The sequence below is a fragment of the Podarcis pityusensis genome, assembly GCF_964106645.2.
Source record: "Podarcis pityusensis genome assembly, chromosome: 2".
Classification (NCBI taxonomy): domain Eukaryota; kingdom Metazoa; phylum Chordata; class Lepidosauria; order Squamata; family Lacertidae; genus Podarcis; species Podarcis pityusensis.
The window spans coordinates 57431127-57447204 of record NC_138029.1 but is presented as its reverse complement, the minus strand read 5'-3'; the positions used below and the strand labels follow the sequence as shown (position 1 = coordinate 57447204).

The window sequence follows — 16078 nt, the reverse complement described above, 5'->3', positions numbered from 1 at the left end:
TGAGTACTAAACCACAAAGCATAAGCGAGGCATTGGGGCTTTTACATAATGCATGCTAAAATCCCTGCTATTCAATCACAAAGAAGCAGCTCATCTGCATCTAGTAATCAAAAGCTATCATCAGTATTTAGTATTTACCTGTTCAAATGAATGAAGTCCACTCTCTTTCCCTAACTGCACCATATCTTCCATTATTGCTTTTTTGAGCTCCTAAGTAAGAACATATGAGAACATTTACAGCCAGGAAGTCCTGTTCAAATACATGTTCCAATATTTAAATAATTATTTATTTGGCTCTCTATTGACAATTAACTTTTCAAAGAAGCAGAGGATGAAATGTGATTATACTATGTAGGACAAGGATGGGAAATATCAGGCAGAGGGATGAATTGTGTCCCCCCGCCCCCCAGACCTCTTTGTCTGGCCTTTGGAATTCTCCTCAGGTCATACCCTTCACATGCCAAGCTTTGCACTCCAAATACGCCCATCTGGAACGTGTCTTTGAACTCTGTTATGGGGAGGATAGAGGCAGGGTGCTTGAGTGCTAGTACAAAATAGCTTATTGTACAAAAGGTAAAAATTACATTTGTTACTCCACCCATTTTGGCCCTTGCAAGATTGATCAGAAGGTTATGTGGCTCTCAGCTTGAAAAGCATTGCCCATCCTTAAGGAATTCTGATCCTGTAGTCTTCATGCAGAAGTGTCTGAAATACCTCTTTGATTTAAATTTCCCAAGCATGAACATATGTTTGCAGGGCAAAGACTTAAATTCTTATTCTGGCATGTTGTCTTGGAACTTGTTCTTAGAGCTCGGAGCTCTCACTTTCCTCTTTGCATTTAAAATTAAAGTACGAAGGAGTTCAGTGACTGAAACTGTATCTTATAACGCCGGTTCCAAAACAGTAGATTCCATTCCATGGTAAACAGTAGCTGCAACATCCCTACACCTTACACTGATGCCCTTTTCAATGTTATTTATCTAATGCCATCAATATGAATTGCATTTTTCACAGAGGCCAGGTCCCAGCCTTGATCAGCTGGCAATCTAAAGAGAAAGTGCTTACAGTCTACTTCCTTAGTGTTCTAATAACCAAGTCCCTGGATTATAGTGTAGGCATCTACTCAGAAGTAAGTCCTACTGAGTTCAATGGAACTTACTCCCAGGTAAGGAGGGATAGGAGTACAACCTTATTTCTAGAACATCCCAAGAATGTTGCCAGGATTTACTTTTGCTACTGCTGACTCCTAGCTGCTCTACATATTTCCACCCCCTTACTCAAGTGGTAGTAGCCCACCTGGCTTTGTCACACAGGAGTGGGGAATTAATTAATTATTCAGATACATAGGAGCGTAGGAACTGCTTTATAATGAGTTGGGCTATTTGTCTATCTAGTTCAGGATAGCCTACACTGACTCATAGCATTTCTGTAGGGTTTCAGACATGGGGTCTTTCAATTCCTGGAACATCCAGGCAGCGTTGAGAATCTTGACCCCTTTTTGCAGGTAGCACATATGTCCACCACTGAGCTATGGTCCTTTGCTTATGGCTTCCACCAAAGGTAAATGTGCTGGAACACCCACAGAAGAAATAAAACCTGCTCTTTAGTAGCTTTGCTGTCTTCTTTCTGGAACATTACTGCAATCTTTATCTAGTCTAGGCAACAGCAGAGAAATCACATGATTTGGCGCTGGCTCAGACATTCCAAGCCTCCAAAAAACAAAATGAAACAAAAGCATATCTCACTGTGCAAAAAAATAGATGTCATCTTGTAGCAATGGAACAGTACTGATAAAGAAAGTGGAAAAAACCCAAGATGTTATACTAGCTCCTGTTATAGGACAGAGCTTTGCTTATCTAATGGAATCTTTCTAACAGATGTCCCAGTCTCTTAACACAGTAATCACCTAGCTACTTAGAGCCGGAATTACACATTATGTTAAAAGCAGTTTTAACTACTGTGCTTTGGACTTGGTGGTGCCTTTCTTTATGAAAAGAAGCTGTGGGGGATCCTGACCAGGATTAAAACTCCTTTTCCCTTTTTGCCTGAAAACTATCCAAAGCAGTAAATATGTTATTTGGGGGCATTATTATTAGCAGGAAAACAGGGCATAGTTAAGCTCCCTCCTTCTGTGCTTTGGATCTGATCCAGATCAGAGCCCCCTATAGCTGCTTTTTTTCTAAAGAAAAAGTCACAGTCAGATCCAAACACATTAGCTGAACTGTTTTAATTCAGCCATTCCCATCTTGGTGCTCTCCTGATATTCTGGATTACAGTTCCCATCATCCCTGACCATTGGCCATGCTGGCTAGAGCTGCTGGGGGTTGGGAGTCCAAAACATCTTGGGGACAACAGGATATGGAAGGCTGCTTTTAATGTAACATTGAAGTTGGCCTTTCAGCTTATCATATTGCATCATTCGCCATAAGGCTCTTTCAGTGCACTGGCAAATTCTGATCTACCAATTATAATTATAATCTATGTTTGTCTGTGTTCACACACACAGACACACACACAGCCCAAATTGGCACTGAATTGCATGTTAATAATGCACAGGAACATGTACATAAGCAATTTACCACATTTTTACAGAGCTCTTCAAAAGTTCCATCAAAACCTCTTTTCTTGGCCCAGGCTGGCATGATTTCAGCATCAGGTACAACAACCCCCACCAGGAAAGCCTGCAACGATACAGATAAAATTGGGGACTGTATTTGTGACACAGCAAACCCATCTTGATCCCTTGAATTTTGCTGTGCTCTCTTATCTGTGCTTCCTAAATAAGAGTGCTTGTCAAGTTCTTTGCCCTTTGCCCCCATTCCTCAAACAATGATACAGCAGCTTCTGCTTATCACAAGAGTCAGAGCACTCTGTGTGTGTGTGTGTGTGTGTGTGTGTGTGTGTGTGTGTGTGTGTTCTCAGCAGAGGAGGTTCAGAGCAGAGCTCTGATCTCTTAACTTTTGAAAATGGCTTCCATATACAGTAAATAGTTCTTCAGTAAGGTTACTCCCACTTCTCCTCCACAGTCCTTCAGCACTTCCAGTTCCATTAGGAGGTTGGCCCCAAATGTTACAAAATCTGCATGTGGGTGTGTTGCTTGACTCTGCTTATGCAGTTGTTTCCCTATTGATCTATACAGACTTTATAGAGTATGCAGGTCAATCAATGACCACTGCGCCAGAAAGTTTGCTACATGTCCCAGAATGCCTTATGCCTGGGACATAAGTGAGCAAATGCTGTGCTCCTCTCATTAAACTATGTATCTAGCTGCTGAACTTACCTGCTCAGCAGGTAACAGAACCAACATCTTGTATCCATTTTGAACATTATTAAATGGAATAAATATGACACCTTGCCTGTTCCTAAATGCAACCCTCCCCAACCCAGGAAACAATACAAAATGGTATAAAAGGCATGACCAAATTTCAAGGAATGTTTAGAAAATGGATAGCATTACCTGTAAACTATCTCCATGCACATATATCTGGGCAACAGGCTCGCTGCGAATGTAGATATTCTCAATTTTCTCTGGTGCAATGTATTCTCCCTGAGCCAGCTTAAATATATGCTTTTTTCGATCAATTATTTTAAGTGTACCATTCTGTGAGTAAAAAATAACATAAGAATGTAAGAAGAGTCTGTCTGCTGGTTCAGGCCTTAGGCCAATTCAGTCCAGCATCCTATCTCCCATAGGGGCCAATCAGATGCCGAAGGGAAGCCTGCAAGTGGGGACACGCTTATACAGCAGCAAGTAATCACGTAGAGATAGGGAAAAGTGAGATCGCCTTGCCTGCAACTCAGCTCCAGTCTACTGGGTCCCTTCTGAGCAGCAGAATTCAAACAGATTTCAAATTTCTCAGACTGGCCAAAGAAGCTAAGGTCAAATATCTATGAAACCTAACAGAAAGTGGCAGGCCCAGGCATAGTGGAGCCATGGGCGGGGAGGGGGTTAGGTATAACATTAATCACAACAACACAAAGAACAGCAGTGTTGGGATTTAAACAGGCTACAACTATTGGTGTCAGCAGGTTTTGGGGTAGGCATTGGGTAGGTATCCTGAACTCAACCAGCCCAACTGCAGGTGGATGATTGGCAGGGTTGATCAAGGTTATGGGTCACCCCACAGCGACAGATACATATCACAATATGTATCATATCTGGGCAAACCCCCAAATCACCATTTGGGGTGCTATAGCCCATTAGCTCCCAAGCTAGGTATCAGAACAAGAAGTACCTCCCCCAGGCTCCCATTAAGGGGATACCCTGTGACCATGGAGCAGGGGAGGGGCCTCCACCCCCACCCACATAGACTGAGGATCCAACCCAATGCCCTATCCACCAGTAAGATGTGACAATTGCTATGAGGTAGCCCATAAACCCATAAAATAAGGCCGGGGGAGGGTTGGAATCTGAAGGGAACCAATGTTGGAGCTGAACCCTGATGTAGGTCTGGCATATACTCACATCACACTGTAGTAATTTTTATCCACCACTATACTCATGATCTGACATACACATCAATGTCTAATTCACTTATTCCTTTGGTCAGAGGGGCTTGTAAACCTGTAATCTTAGTGTGCAAAGTTAGCATTTCAGTACATACGTGCAACCACTTCCCGACATCCCCAGTATGAAGCCATCCATCCTTGTCTAAAGCTTCCGTGGTTTTCTCTCTATCTTTCAGGTAGCCCTTGAAAACGTTTGGACCTTTCACACAAATCTGCAAGAGATAGATCTGCTGGTACACTGCAAGGTAGACATCTTTTTTGAAAAGAGAGACTTAGGCCAATTGTTATAACTTCACACAAATGATGAATATATAGGCAAAAAGTCTTCAAGAACCTCAGCCTATGGGTTAGACTGAGCCACACAAGGAACTCTTATTTTATAATCACATGCCACTGAATACTGACACAACCCTTTTCTGGGGAGGGGAGGGCCAACCACACAAATATACGGTTGGCACCACTGATACAAGGTGGGAGACTTTCAGGAAGCTGGACCTGTGAGTTCTAGAAGCACAGCTGTTTGCCTATGAGGACTCTGTGCTAACAATGAGTAGATTGGAACATGTGTAATGCTTCCTGAGTGAAGGTTTTCTGTTCTATCTGAGCAAAGACCAGCCTGAGCCAACACAACATACTGTTAGATGCACAACAGGCATGATAGAAGCATTGTTCGCAACTTAGGATGTTTTGTAATATTTGGGTTGATTTACAAATTTATCCAACTACCTGGGCTGTATTTTGGAGATGCTATATCAGATAGTTATTTTAATTATTATTTTTTAATTCTTATCCCCCTCAATTATATCCTGTAACAATGATGCATGAGAAATCTGCAACTTTTTGCTTTGTTGTTGTTGTTTATTGTACTGCAGTTTGCAAAATAAAATTATGTATTAAATAAATATATGCAAGTCAAGCATAGGTGGAGGCAGACAGCTTAACATTCAACAAAGCCAGTCCATTGTTCCCACACCAGATTGCCAGAGAAAGACACCTTTCTTCCTCCTCAGCTGCTGTTAGCTTACAGCTCCAAGCTTTCTCTGTCTCCAAAACTCCAGTTGCTCTTCTGTTTCTTTCTCAAATGCACATATTTTGCTTACACCATCCTCAGCTGGGTGTGAAATGTGTGTTGCCATATCAGACTGTTGCAGCAGAAAGAGTTTTGTAGAAGACTTAAGAAATGCCTCATGGCATAAGCTTTCATAGTCCACAATAACTTATGCCCTAAGACTATGAAAGTTTATGCTATAACTTATTTGTTGGACTTTCAGGTGCCACTCTTCTTTGCCCCCCCCTTTCAAATTATTCCAGAGAGAACCAAGAAACCATCTTTTAATGATGAACCGTTTTTTTGTTCAAAACCAAACTGTGCTCCTGCATTCCTTCAAGGCAAATCCACAATAATAGTCCTGTTCACAGTAATCAGAAAGCAGTCTCACCACAATACTAATCCTGGCCAGCAGGACAAGAGGAATGTCTACTCCACTGCCACCATCTCACTCCAAGGATGCTGTGTATATTTCATTGTGCCTGTTTTCCTTTAGCTGCTCATCCTAAACTAGGCTTCTAAGGAGTTATGTCATGAACCTTATCCCTTCCCAGCTCCTGTCAGTTCCAGGAATTCTTGCCACTACCCTGCATGAAGTTTGTATCATCAGTACTGAAATGAAAGAATGAGAGCCAATGCCCGACTTGCTCGCTTGCCTTTCTGAGCACCAGAGCAAACTCCTCCTGCACCTGAGCTTGTTGGTCATGTCCTTGAGAAATATATGTATCTTTGCACCCTCCTATCTCCTGTAAAGGAGTGACAGATCTTGCCTCTGGAAAATGGTTCATTGGCTTTTTTAAACTACAAGTGAGACAGCGAAGAGTTCAGGAAGAGTGCATGTTACCTCTCCTTCTCCTTTAGAAGAAAAGTAATTTAGTTCTTCAACATCCACCAGCTTGATTAAATTACAGGGCAAAGGTGCTCCAACATGACCTGCAAATCACAGAGAAATGATAGTTTTTAAGTTGCAAGGCACCATAGAGGTCATCTAGGCCAACAATCTGCCCAGTGCAGGATCTAATCCCTCGATATAGATTTATGAAAGTGACAGTGCAGTTCACAGTGCTCTCTGGTGAAGGAGACTGCTCTGCAATTGAGTCACTGGCTTCTTGCCAAGGAGACATTCGTCTTTTTAAAAAAATTAAAGTAAAACAAAAGTAAAATGACTACAGCAGATTATTATCATAAAAGTATCTGAACATTGCTGAAGATGCAGTTTTATTGCTAGTCTAGTGAAAAATAATAATTGTAATTAGGAGTGAGGGGAAAGAGCACATATAACCCAGAGCTCATCTCTTTCTAAGGACAATCCAAAGGAGGAAACAAAATCCAAACAGGGCCACAGATTATCGTAAGTCACAGAAGCTGGGATCTAAAGAAATGATATACGCATACTGATAAGTAGCATTTGTTTAGGCTGAGCACAGCTGTTGTTTCAGTGAGAAAAGGGACAAACCACTGATTGGTTTTTAAAGCTGCTTGCCTTTTTGGCAGTGAAAAATGCTGAGCCCAAAGCTGCAAAGTATATCATGATTACACGTCATCCTCCTGCACACACATACATGGCATTTTAGGATTCTGACCTAATTGTTTTCAAGCTTAAATAAGCTAATTAAACTTGCATTCTAAAACAGAATTTCTTGAGGGACTGCCTTATTCCTCATATACCTAGCAGGTCACTTCATTCTACAGGAGTTTATCCTTAAAATCTCTGAAATATCAGAAGCCACAGTATTTCAAAGCAGAGTTTTCAGTGCAGCTGCTCCTGTTTTGTGGAATATTTATCTCTGTTGGGATATGAAAGGTGCCCACTATCTGTAGTTTCTGGTGGGGTAATGGTAGACATATTTGTTTCAACAAGCTTTTCCAGCTGGATGAAAAGGTCCCTGCCTTTGATGTTCATTTTGTATTGTTTTCACAGCTAACTTTATTTGGTTTATGTATTGTTTTTACAATTATTCTTATCTGTTTTTATTATTTATCTGTGAATTATTTCACAATGCATAAAAAGGCAATTGATTAATTGATGATTCAGTACCCTGCCTGGTTTATTACCTGATGTCCAGTCCCCTGGAGTAGTGAAGGTACAGCCAGCTGTGCATTCTGTTTGACCATAGCCTTCATAGACCTGTCAAAAGTATGTAGGAAAATAAGAACAACTTTACTGGGTCAGACCAAAGGTCCATCTAGTCAAAGGTCCATCCAATCAGATGCCTATTGGAAGCCTTCAAGCAGGACAAGTGGACAGCCGAATTCTCCCACCTGCGATCCTCAGCAACTGGTATTCAGAGGCAGAACAGGTATTCAGAGGCCTGCATCATTTAAACAAGATGATGCTAATTTCACCATTTTATTTGAAGGCCAAAAATAAATAAATAAGTAATATATACTGTATTTTTCGCCCTATAGGATGCACCATCCCATAAGGCGCACCTAGTTTTTTGGGGGGAAATAAAGGGGGGGGAAATGTATTTCCCCCCCAGGCGTGGGGCTGGGGCGGGGGAAGCCCGAGCTTCCCCCGACCCCAGCCCCCAGAACAGGCAACTCTCCGCAAGCCGCGGGAGCCCGGTGCGAAGCCTGGAGAGCGAGAGGGGTCGGTGTGCACCGACCCCTCTCGCTCTCCAGGCTTCAGCGAATGCCTGCATTCGCCCCACAGGACGCACACACATTTCCCCTTCATTTTTGGAGGGGAAAAAGTGCGTCCTATGGGGCAAAAAATATGGTACTTTTCTCTCCAGTGTTGGGATTCCGGAAGAACACAATCTAAATTACAATTGTGTACAATAATAGCTTCTGATTGCTGAATTTAGAGATGGAGAAAGACATTAAAGATGGAGGAGAAATCTCTCCTTTGTAGGAACTCTGGGAGCAGCTGAAGAGGATGCACTTTGGAACTTGTACTGCAAGCTAGTTCCAAGCTAGTACCTGGCTGAGAATGGCATGAGCCAATTATTGGTCAAGTTTAGTGCTACAGGCCTCTGCCCACACCTTAAAAGGCCCGTCGGTGGTTGCTGCTAAAGAAAAAGGAAAGACACTGCAAGCTGGGTTTGTCTTACTCAGCATCCCTGCCACCTTGAACACCCATTTAAGAAGGGTGGGTGCATCAAACTTGTTTCTTAAAACGGGAGATCTTCAGTGGTATCTAGGAAACACAGGGGCATCCAAGGAGGGGGATTCCCCTTAGACAGAACTGGAAGGCAGACAAATCTGGCCCCAATCCGTCTATAGTACCTCCCCCACCTGATCTGAGCTGTAAATTAAAATCTAGACACAAGTTCTGACCAGATCTTTACCATTAGCTTATTACTTTTGCAAGGGACTTGCTGTACGTAAACATGGCTCTTTATATGGTCCTAATACTTAACTCTCCCTATTTCCATTATGGATGTGTTTAGTTCCCACAGTGTTATTAGTTAATACCACAGCTCATTTTTAACAATCTAGCTTTCCCCTAATGGTAGCAGAACTTCTAGCTAGGAAATAAAAAGTGCAACTGGATAAATGTACAGGTGCAACATACCTGACATCCCAGGGCTGCTCGAAGGAAGCCCAGAACAGTGGGAGAAGCAGGAGCAGCTCCTGTTACAATCATCCTAACACAGCCACCCAGGCTTGCCTGTTGGGCAAAGAGAACTTTGAAAAAACAGCATGTAGCATAAAGAAGTTATTGTACATATTTGGGCTTTCAGGGACAACAAAGATCAGTCTACCCGTTAGATCTAGTCGAATAGTTTATGCCTATATTTCCAAACCTCTTTCATCTCCCACATTTATGAAGATCACACTGCATGCTGGAAGTCCGCTCCCCTTCCCGGGGGGGACAGTGTTGCAGGAGTGCATCCAGGACCTCCAAGTAACCCAGCTGTGGGTAGAGGGATGCCGCCCAAGTCATAGGGACTCCCGGCCGCATCACGCCCCCCGGCTGGCCAATCAGGTTGGCCGGGGGCATGGCCACTAGACATTTAAGTTGGCGGTGAGCCTTTAGGGCTCGAGTGGCGGTTAGGCATTGGGTAAGCCTTGTTTATGGGAGGGGAGGTTGTTGCCTCCGCCTGCCCCTCCACGTTAAGGGTATCCTGTTAAAGGGACCTGGGTGTGTGGATCCTGTCCAAAGCCATGCCACGACCCCATTGGGGACCCTGGGGGTGCTCTTAATCGATGTATATCATAGGGCTCCCCCTACCAGTGGTTTACCCTTATGAGACTCCCTGCAGATGTGCAGGAGTCAGGATATAGTCCGGTTTCACCCAATGCCTAAGCCAAGCTGCTCACATCTGTAACCAATAAAGTTGTGGCCTGTTTTATCCCATTAACCTAAACATTTGTGTCCGTGTGTTTATTATCTAATGGAACTGCGGGGCCCAGGGCCTCGCCACACAAACAGCTACATTCCTGACCTCGCCACACATAACACACACACACCTCAACCTAGGTGAATGATGTTATATGGGGTGGGGAGGGAGCGTAGTTCTGAATGCATAATATGGGCTGTAGAGTATTCTGTTTTCATGTCAAATAAAACTGGATTGTCTGTATCCAGTGATGGTTTTGCACTAGCAGAAAGTGTATCCTCATGCAAACCATGACATCCAATTTTCATGGATTCCTTCCCTACCCACTGCAGTCCCTACAAAGCTGTTCCAAAAAGCATGGGATAAGGTACAGAGGTGCAGCAGGGAGGAACAATGGGTGAAAATTGGATGCCCCACCATACACAATCATAAGCATTTTCTACTACTGCAAAGCCATAGCTAGCTACAACCTTGTATTTTAGTGTCTCGCTTTTAATTTTTTATCATTACCATTTTTTTGGAGGAGCACACAATTGGTTGAAGCAAGTACTGTTGAGTAAAACTCTAATGTATTTGAGACCTTCTGATAGACTCTGAATATGATCTTACTTCTTACTGGTCCAAGCTTTCCTTTTGTGTTTCTAGTAATGGCTTCATTTCTTGCCTCATGCCTTGCTCCCAGATGTGCTCTGGGGGGTTGAAAGTAACCCCAGAACAGCACACAGGGGAGCAGGAATGAGATTGTTCTATCAGGTAAGCAGAAATCTTTGCACTGATGAACAATCTCCTTAAAGCTACATTAAATTTCACTTTTGGTCTGCGAATTTTCACAGTAAGAGGATCGGGATTCTATAAGAAGAATGGCGCCTATTTGGGGTCTCTTTGTTTACTCCAGCAATCCTGAATTAGTCACTTTGATAGCAACATTTCCTGTGATTTTCACAGTTTAGGTACTTGTGAACTTGCATAAAACTAAACGGCCTATAAGAGAGTGAAAGATTAGTTGACTCTTAAACAAGTTGCTTCTGTCTGTTGCAAAGACAGGGCAGTGCCGTGGCTCATGCCTGAAAATTAAGTCAGGGAGCATCCAGATTCTCCAGTTTTGATTAAAATCCAGACTGAAAGAGACTTCCTGGTTTACTGCTCCTTTGAAGGACAGTAAAACTGTTCCTAGGGGGCAAACACCCATTCAGTGACTGGGACCCACTCAGGCCAAGGCTTGTCTCCATTCATTTGAATAACAATGCCATTCAAAGGCCTAACCCATAAAAATTGCTGCTGGGGCCAAAACCCAATCCTTTACAGGGCAAGAAGGCTCCCTGGGAAAGGTTGTCCCCTCCCCCCCCCATTAGTAATTTTTCTAGTTTCATGTACAATTTCATTTTCGTAAAGGGTTCCTTGCACAAGTGCCCATTTTTTCCAGATCCTTACCTGTATTTTATTAAAGAATAGTCTATCCCACAGGCTGTCATTTCTGATTATTCCACTTTGAACTTCTGCCTTTTTACGCTTGGCAGCAAATTCCAGAAGCCAGCGTTTCAGTGGGGTGTCTGCTTGACTGAAGATCTAAGAGAATGCAGAATGGCAGGGCGTGGGGAGAGAGAAAAGATTGCACAGCTTAAAAGAGAAGCGGGACCAAATTTATCACTGGCATAAGCAGACAGGGCTCCACAGATGCCAGCAGTATAATTAATTGTTTGAATTAATCATAACTATACCACTGCTAAAAGTTAACAATAAAGCTCTTCTGCTGCAATTCACTCTGAATTATGCTTTCTGTTCTCTTCTAAGGGAAAACAAAATCACTGAAAAGTATGTATAGAGATTAAGGTATCCCAAGGGCTTCCATTGTGAAATTAGCTTGGCACAGCTATATAGAATTATTGGGGATATTGTAACAACAGAATAGAAACATCTGGCTGCTGCAGAGCAGTTCCCAGTCTGTTAATGAGCTAATTGTGGCTGGCTGTTATTTTTATTAATGTTTTATGAAGTGGCAATTATGGCAAATCTCCATGTCAAACCAACCTAAGATTCATCAGAAATCATTTTATAAACAGCCTCACATGCAAAAATGTTAGGGAGTGGAAGTCAGACTTCTTTCACGTTGCCGTTACAACTTCAAGTATGTTGATTCACAAGCTCCTTTTCCTGCTTGCAAATCCATTCTCAGGTATACAATGCTGGTACACAGCAAAGATGTGAAAAAGCAAAGAAATGTACAGGCTTCGGCAGCCCACGGGACACAGTCCTTGCTGAGGGCCACATTCCAGGATTGGGTGGGGCCACAGGTGGAAGTGGGCAGAGCAATAAATATAAATGTTATCATTGGCTGGTTTCTACCAGACACCCTTCTCTATTGTCTATCCAGATAGACGAGATTTCACCAGAAGTCAGCCCCACCACCACCACCCCGAAGTATTTTACTGGCAAATGTTGCAATATGATGTACACATGCTTGCCTTCCACATCAGATTTCATTAAAGAAAAATAAAGAACGTTGAATCAATTTCCAAACAAAAAATATATAAATTGTATCTAGAAGTCTGTTTTGTATCTAGGGGGGTGGATACAGAAAACCTAGACAAGAACTGGGTACCAATAATAAATGTGTATCACATTCATAGTTTCCCGGGTATGATGGGTAAATCAAGCATTGTGCAGTCATAACATCATTAGAAAAAAGAAAGTAGGTCAACTCTTAACAGACACTCCTGAAGCATCTCTGGAAAATTTGCTGTTGTGTATCTTTCACAGCTTAGCAGCACCCCATGCATGTAAAGCACCAATCAGTCCATGGTGACAGCTGGGAACGTATTGATGACATCACCTTGCCCTAGTACACATTCCCTGCCTACAAACAAGGCACAAACAGAGTGCTGGAAAGAGTCTACAGTGGCTCCCTGTCAGAAACTTCCCATGTCCCAGTAGTGAGGAGGCTTGCATTTAGAAACTTGAGGCTGCTCAGGAGAAAGGTTTTTAAGTATGACTGGGATGCTAATTCCCCGCTCACAAACAGCCCTGATAACATTGCACATGACACCTTAACACTTGCTTTTTGCAAGTCGTTGGAAAGGGAGCTTCTCTGATAAAGCAGACTGGGTGCTGCATCGTTTGTATGAATATTTTTATAATGTAATTTTGTGCTTTGCTTTTCTTGAAATCACTTTAAGACTTTCTGTTGTGTGAACCAATACATTAATTTAGTAAGCGAAACAGCTTTGATTAACAGACCATGCCTTCACAAGTCAAAGCTCACCTTCTGGGCATCCTGCTAGCAATAATAATCTTTAGGCATAGAAAAGCATAGGTGGTGGAACTAGAGGCACAAGTTTCTTCTGGTCAGTATCCTATCTGCTAAGCTACAACATCAGACAGAAGGGAGACTCATACTGAAGATGTGCAAGTTATACTGACTACATGTAATAAACAGCAATGCACAAAACTAGGTATAACTTGGGAGTTCATTTCACTTTTCAAATGTGATAACTCTGAGAAAGTTTGTTACTGCTGGTTTACAGCAAAGTGGAAAACAAAGCAGCCAAAGAATTCAAGATGCAAAAAAGAAGTATTCAGTAGGTCCACTTCATTGGGTAGACCATCACTGTAGACTGTAGACCATCACTGATTGTTTTAATCCCTAAAACATATGTTAGGCTTACCTTGTCATACATCCTGTTCAGCAGTCTTGGCACAACAGGAAATATGGTGGGACGCAGTGCTTTCATATCATCAGACAGTAGGCGAATGTCCCCTTGGAAGAACCCAATTCGCCCGCCATGGCAATACACTACAGACTGTGATGGGAAAGGCAGAAAAAAATAAATTTTAGTTTAATCACATAAATAGTGACTATTCTTCCTGCTCATTTAAACAATGCTTTCTTAAGCATTATATGGATGTTTATGAATAGCTCTCCTTGATCTGGGTCATTTAGTATGGGTCATTTGGTCATAATGTTAAGATCTCAGCTGTGTGATTGGGATCGGGTTTGGATTGGCGGGCCCCAACATCGGAGGAGGAAACTGAAAGGAGACCTGAATGGTGAGATCAGGCGTTGCTAGACAGGGAATCTGGAGCCTAGGGTGCAGTATTGTTGCCTAGAAGCAGCTGCCACCTTCGCAGAAGGGAGCAGACCCACCCACCCTGAAGGAGCACGTGGTTGCAATTCTGACATTCCTACAAAGTGAGTGACTCTTGTGAGTGAGCATGCCATGCCTTTAAAAGGTTAGTGGGTGGGGCATGAAACCTGTTGGGACATCTTTGTTGCTTCCATCCAGTTCTGAAAGTATTCCCTGATTCCTGAACTCTTTGTCTTCTGCTGACCTTGTACCATTACTTGCCTGAATACGCATCTCTTCTTACTCACACATTAGGGTTTCTGTGTGTTGGGTGGGAGCCAGGACACCTACATGCAAAGGGTCTTGTACTTTTCCCAGTATATGTTAGCATAGACAATGTAATCTGTGAACCAGATGATTTATGAACTGGCAGCAGCTACTATCATTATGGTGCTTGTGAAAACTGCCTCTCCGGTTGTTAATTTCTGTAGGGGAGTACTCAATGCTGCCTGTCCATTGACAGAAGGAATATCTCAGCAGAACGGGATAGGGAGGCATTTTTCTCCTCCCCACCCCCAAATCTGTTATCAAGAGTTGTGCAATGTCTAGCCTCTCTCAGAAAATAGTATGTTGTTATTATTTAACCTCTGGGCCTTTCCGTTCTTTTGCATGGTAACTGGATAAATCTCAAATTTATATAAAAGTTTCTTCAAAAGAGACCTTTATTTGTTGAGATTTGTTTCCTTGCTAAAGGAAAACCACACTTGGTGCTGTGATTCAGGCTCTGTTGGGAACAGTCTTCTTCAGACCCAGCTTTAAGTCAGTGGAATAAAAGAATGCTCATTCAGTCATGTATAAGTCCACTAGAAATTTCAACACTAGTTTTGGAGCAGTCAGAATCCCGTTATGCTGCGGCAGACAGGCTCTGCAGCAGCTGGAAGTTGGGAGACATAGTCTGGGGTGGGGAGGTGGCAAAGAACTGGGGCTTGAAAATTCCCCCTGTCAAATAGCCCATGGCATTTCTGGAGTGTAAGTGTTTTTACTTTTACAGTAGACAGGCCGTAGTCGCAAACCACATTGCAGCCACTGAATCCACGGTAAAACCCAAACCATGACTAAACCATGGATGTGCACAGGCAGCATTAAGCCTCAGGCCAGACACAGGCAAACTCAGCCCTCCAGATGTTTTGGGACTACAACTCCCATCATCCCTGACCATTGGCCCTTTTAGCTAGGAATGATGGGAGTTGTAGTCCCAGAACATCTGGAGGGCCGAGTTTGCCTATGCCTTCCTCAGGCTCTTCCCTCTCCTCCACTCTCTTACTTCCATGCAGCCATGAGAAGGAGTTCAAAAGCCTTCACTTTTGGTTACGCGCTGTTTCCCATGTTGCCTAAACCTAGAGCTGTTCTTAATGTTAACCGCGGTTAGTTTAAACAATACAGCTTCAGAAACTATGCTTTGAACTGGGCTTGTGGAAACTGACCATGTTGAAATCACTCCTTTTCTCAGACATGCAGAGGAGGAGGAGTGTGTAAGCCTGACACTGCAGCTCTGTGCAGCTTATGCGCATCATGCTAAACTACAGTTTAGTGTGGCATACAAATGTGACCATTAGCAGACTCATTGATCAAGGGGAATTAGTGGACTTCCACTGACACTAAGACCTTACCTGTACCATTCTCTCAAACATGTGTGCTAAAGGCAAATAGGAAATGTGTGCATCCTCAAATGTAGGAGACCACTGACTCTGGAAAAAAAACAAAAACAAGGAGCCCCGCAAGGCCCGGGTCAGTCTAGACAGGTTTCTTACCTGGATCACTCTTTCAAACATGTGAGCCAAAGGCAGGAAGGAGATGAGCACATCGTCCTGTCTCGGAAAGATCACTTTCTGCAGATGAAGGGCATGGGAGACAGAAAGGAAAGAAACACTGACAGGAAGACACAACAAGAAAGTCATAAAACAATAAAAAAGAAAAATGGCACCAAGAGGAGCAAAAGGGGTAAAGATTATTAAGCGAGAAAAAAGAGAACAGTGTTTGAAGTAATGCGTTAGGCCACAACACCAATGGAACTATGTTAGCAGGAGTGATGAAGAACACAGGGACGTATGCAGAGAGCGCTCTCCGCTGCGCAGAGCATGTGCGGAGAGCTGGGTGGCGAGCATGCCCTT

At 43.0% G+C, this 16078-nt stretch overlaps 1 protein-coding gene and 1 long non-coding RNA gene across 17 annotated transcripts in view; one reads left to right on the top strand and one right to left on the bottom strand.

Moving 5' to 3' along the window:
- LOC308472408 overlaps nucleotides 1-6395 on the top strand; it is a 28256-nt gene extending 21861 nt beyond the window's left edge. For 2 of the 5 annotated variants that reach the window (XR_013983442.1, XR_013983445.1), the window contains exons 3-4: nucleotides 4686-4754; nucleotides 6112-6395. This is a non-coding gene — a long non-coding RNA (uncharacterized lncRNA). Of the gene's footprint in view, nucleotides 1-4685 lie in introns of all 5 variants that reach the window. The other 3 variants (XR_013983441.1, XR_013983444.1, XR_013983443.1) reach the window with 2 other exon arrangements.
- Nucleotides 1-16078, bottom strand: part of ACSL6 (acyl-CoA synthetase long chain family member 6) — a 76660-nt gene that overhangs the window by 2837 nt on the left and 57745 nt on the right. For 6 of the 12 annotated variants that reach the window (XM_080997140.1, XM_080997142.1, XM_080997144.1 and 3 more), the window contains exons 11-20: nucleotides 15578-15796; nucleotides 13509-13643; nucleotides 11278-11412; nucleotides 9078-9173; nucleotides 7613-7685; nucleotides 6402-6490; nucleotides 4605-4721; nucleotides 3458-3601; nucleotides 2580-2681; nucleotides 139-210 (exon numbers count right to left, since the gene is read on the bottom strand). In XM_080997140.1, the coding sequence (XP_080853266.1) occupies nucleotides 139-210; nucleotides 2580-2681; nucleotides 3458-3601; nucleotides 4605-4721; nucleotides 6402-6490; nucleotides 7613-7685; nucleotides 9078-9173; nucleotides 11278-11412; nucleotides 13509-13643; nucleotides 15578-15796 (1182 nt within the window). The remainder of the gene's footprint in view (nucleotides 1-138; nucleotides 211-2579; nucleotides 2682-3457; nucleotides 3602-4604; nucleotides 4722-6401; nucleotides 6491-7612; nucleotides 7686-9077; nucleotides 9174-11277; nucleotides 11413-13508; nucleotides 13644-15577; nucleotides 15797-16078) is intronic. The other 6 variants (XM_080997145.1, XM_080997146.1, XM_080997138.1 and 3 more) reach the window with 2 other exon arrangements.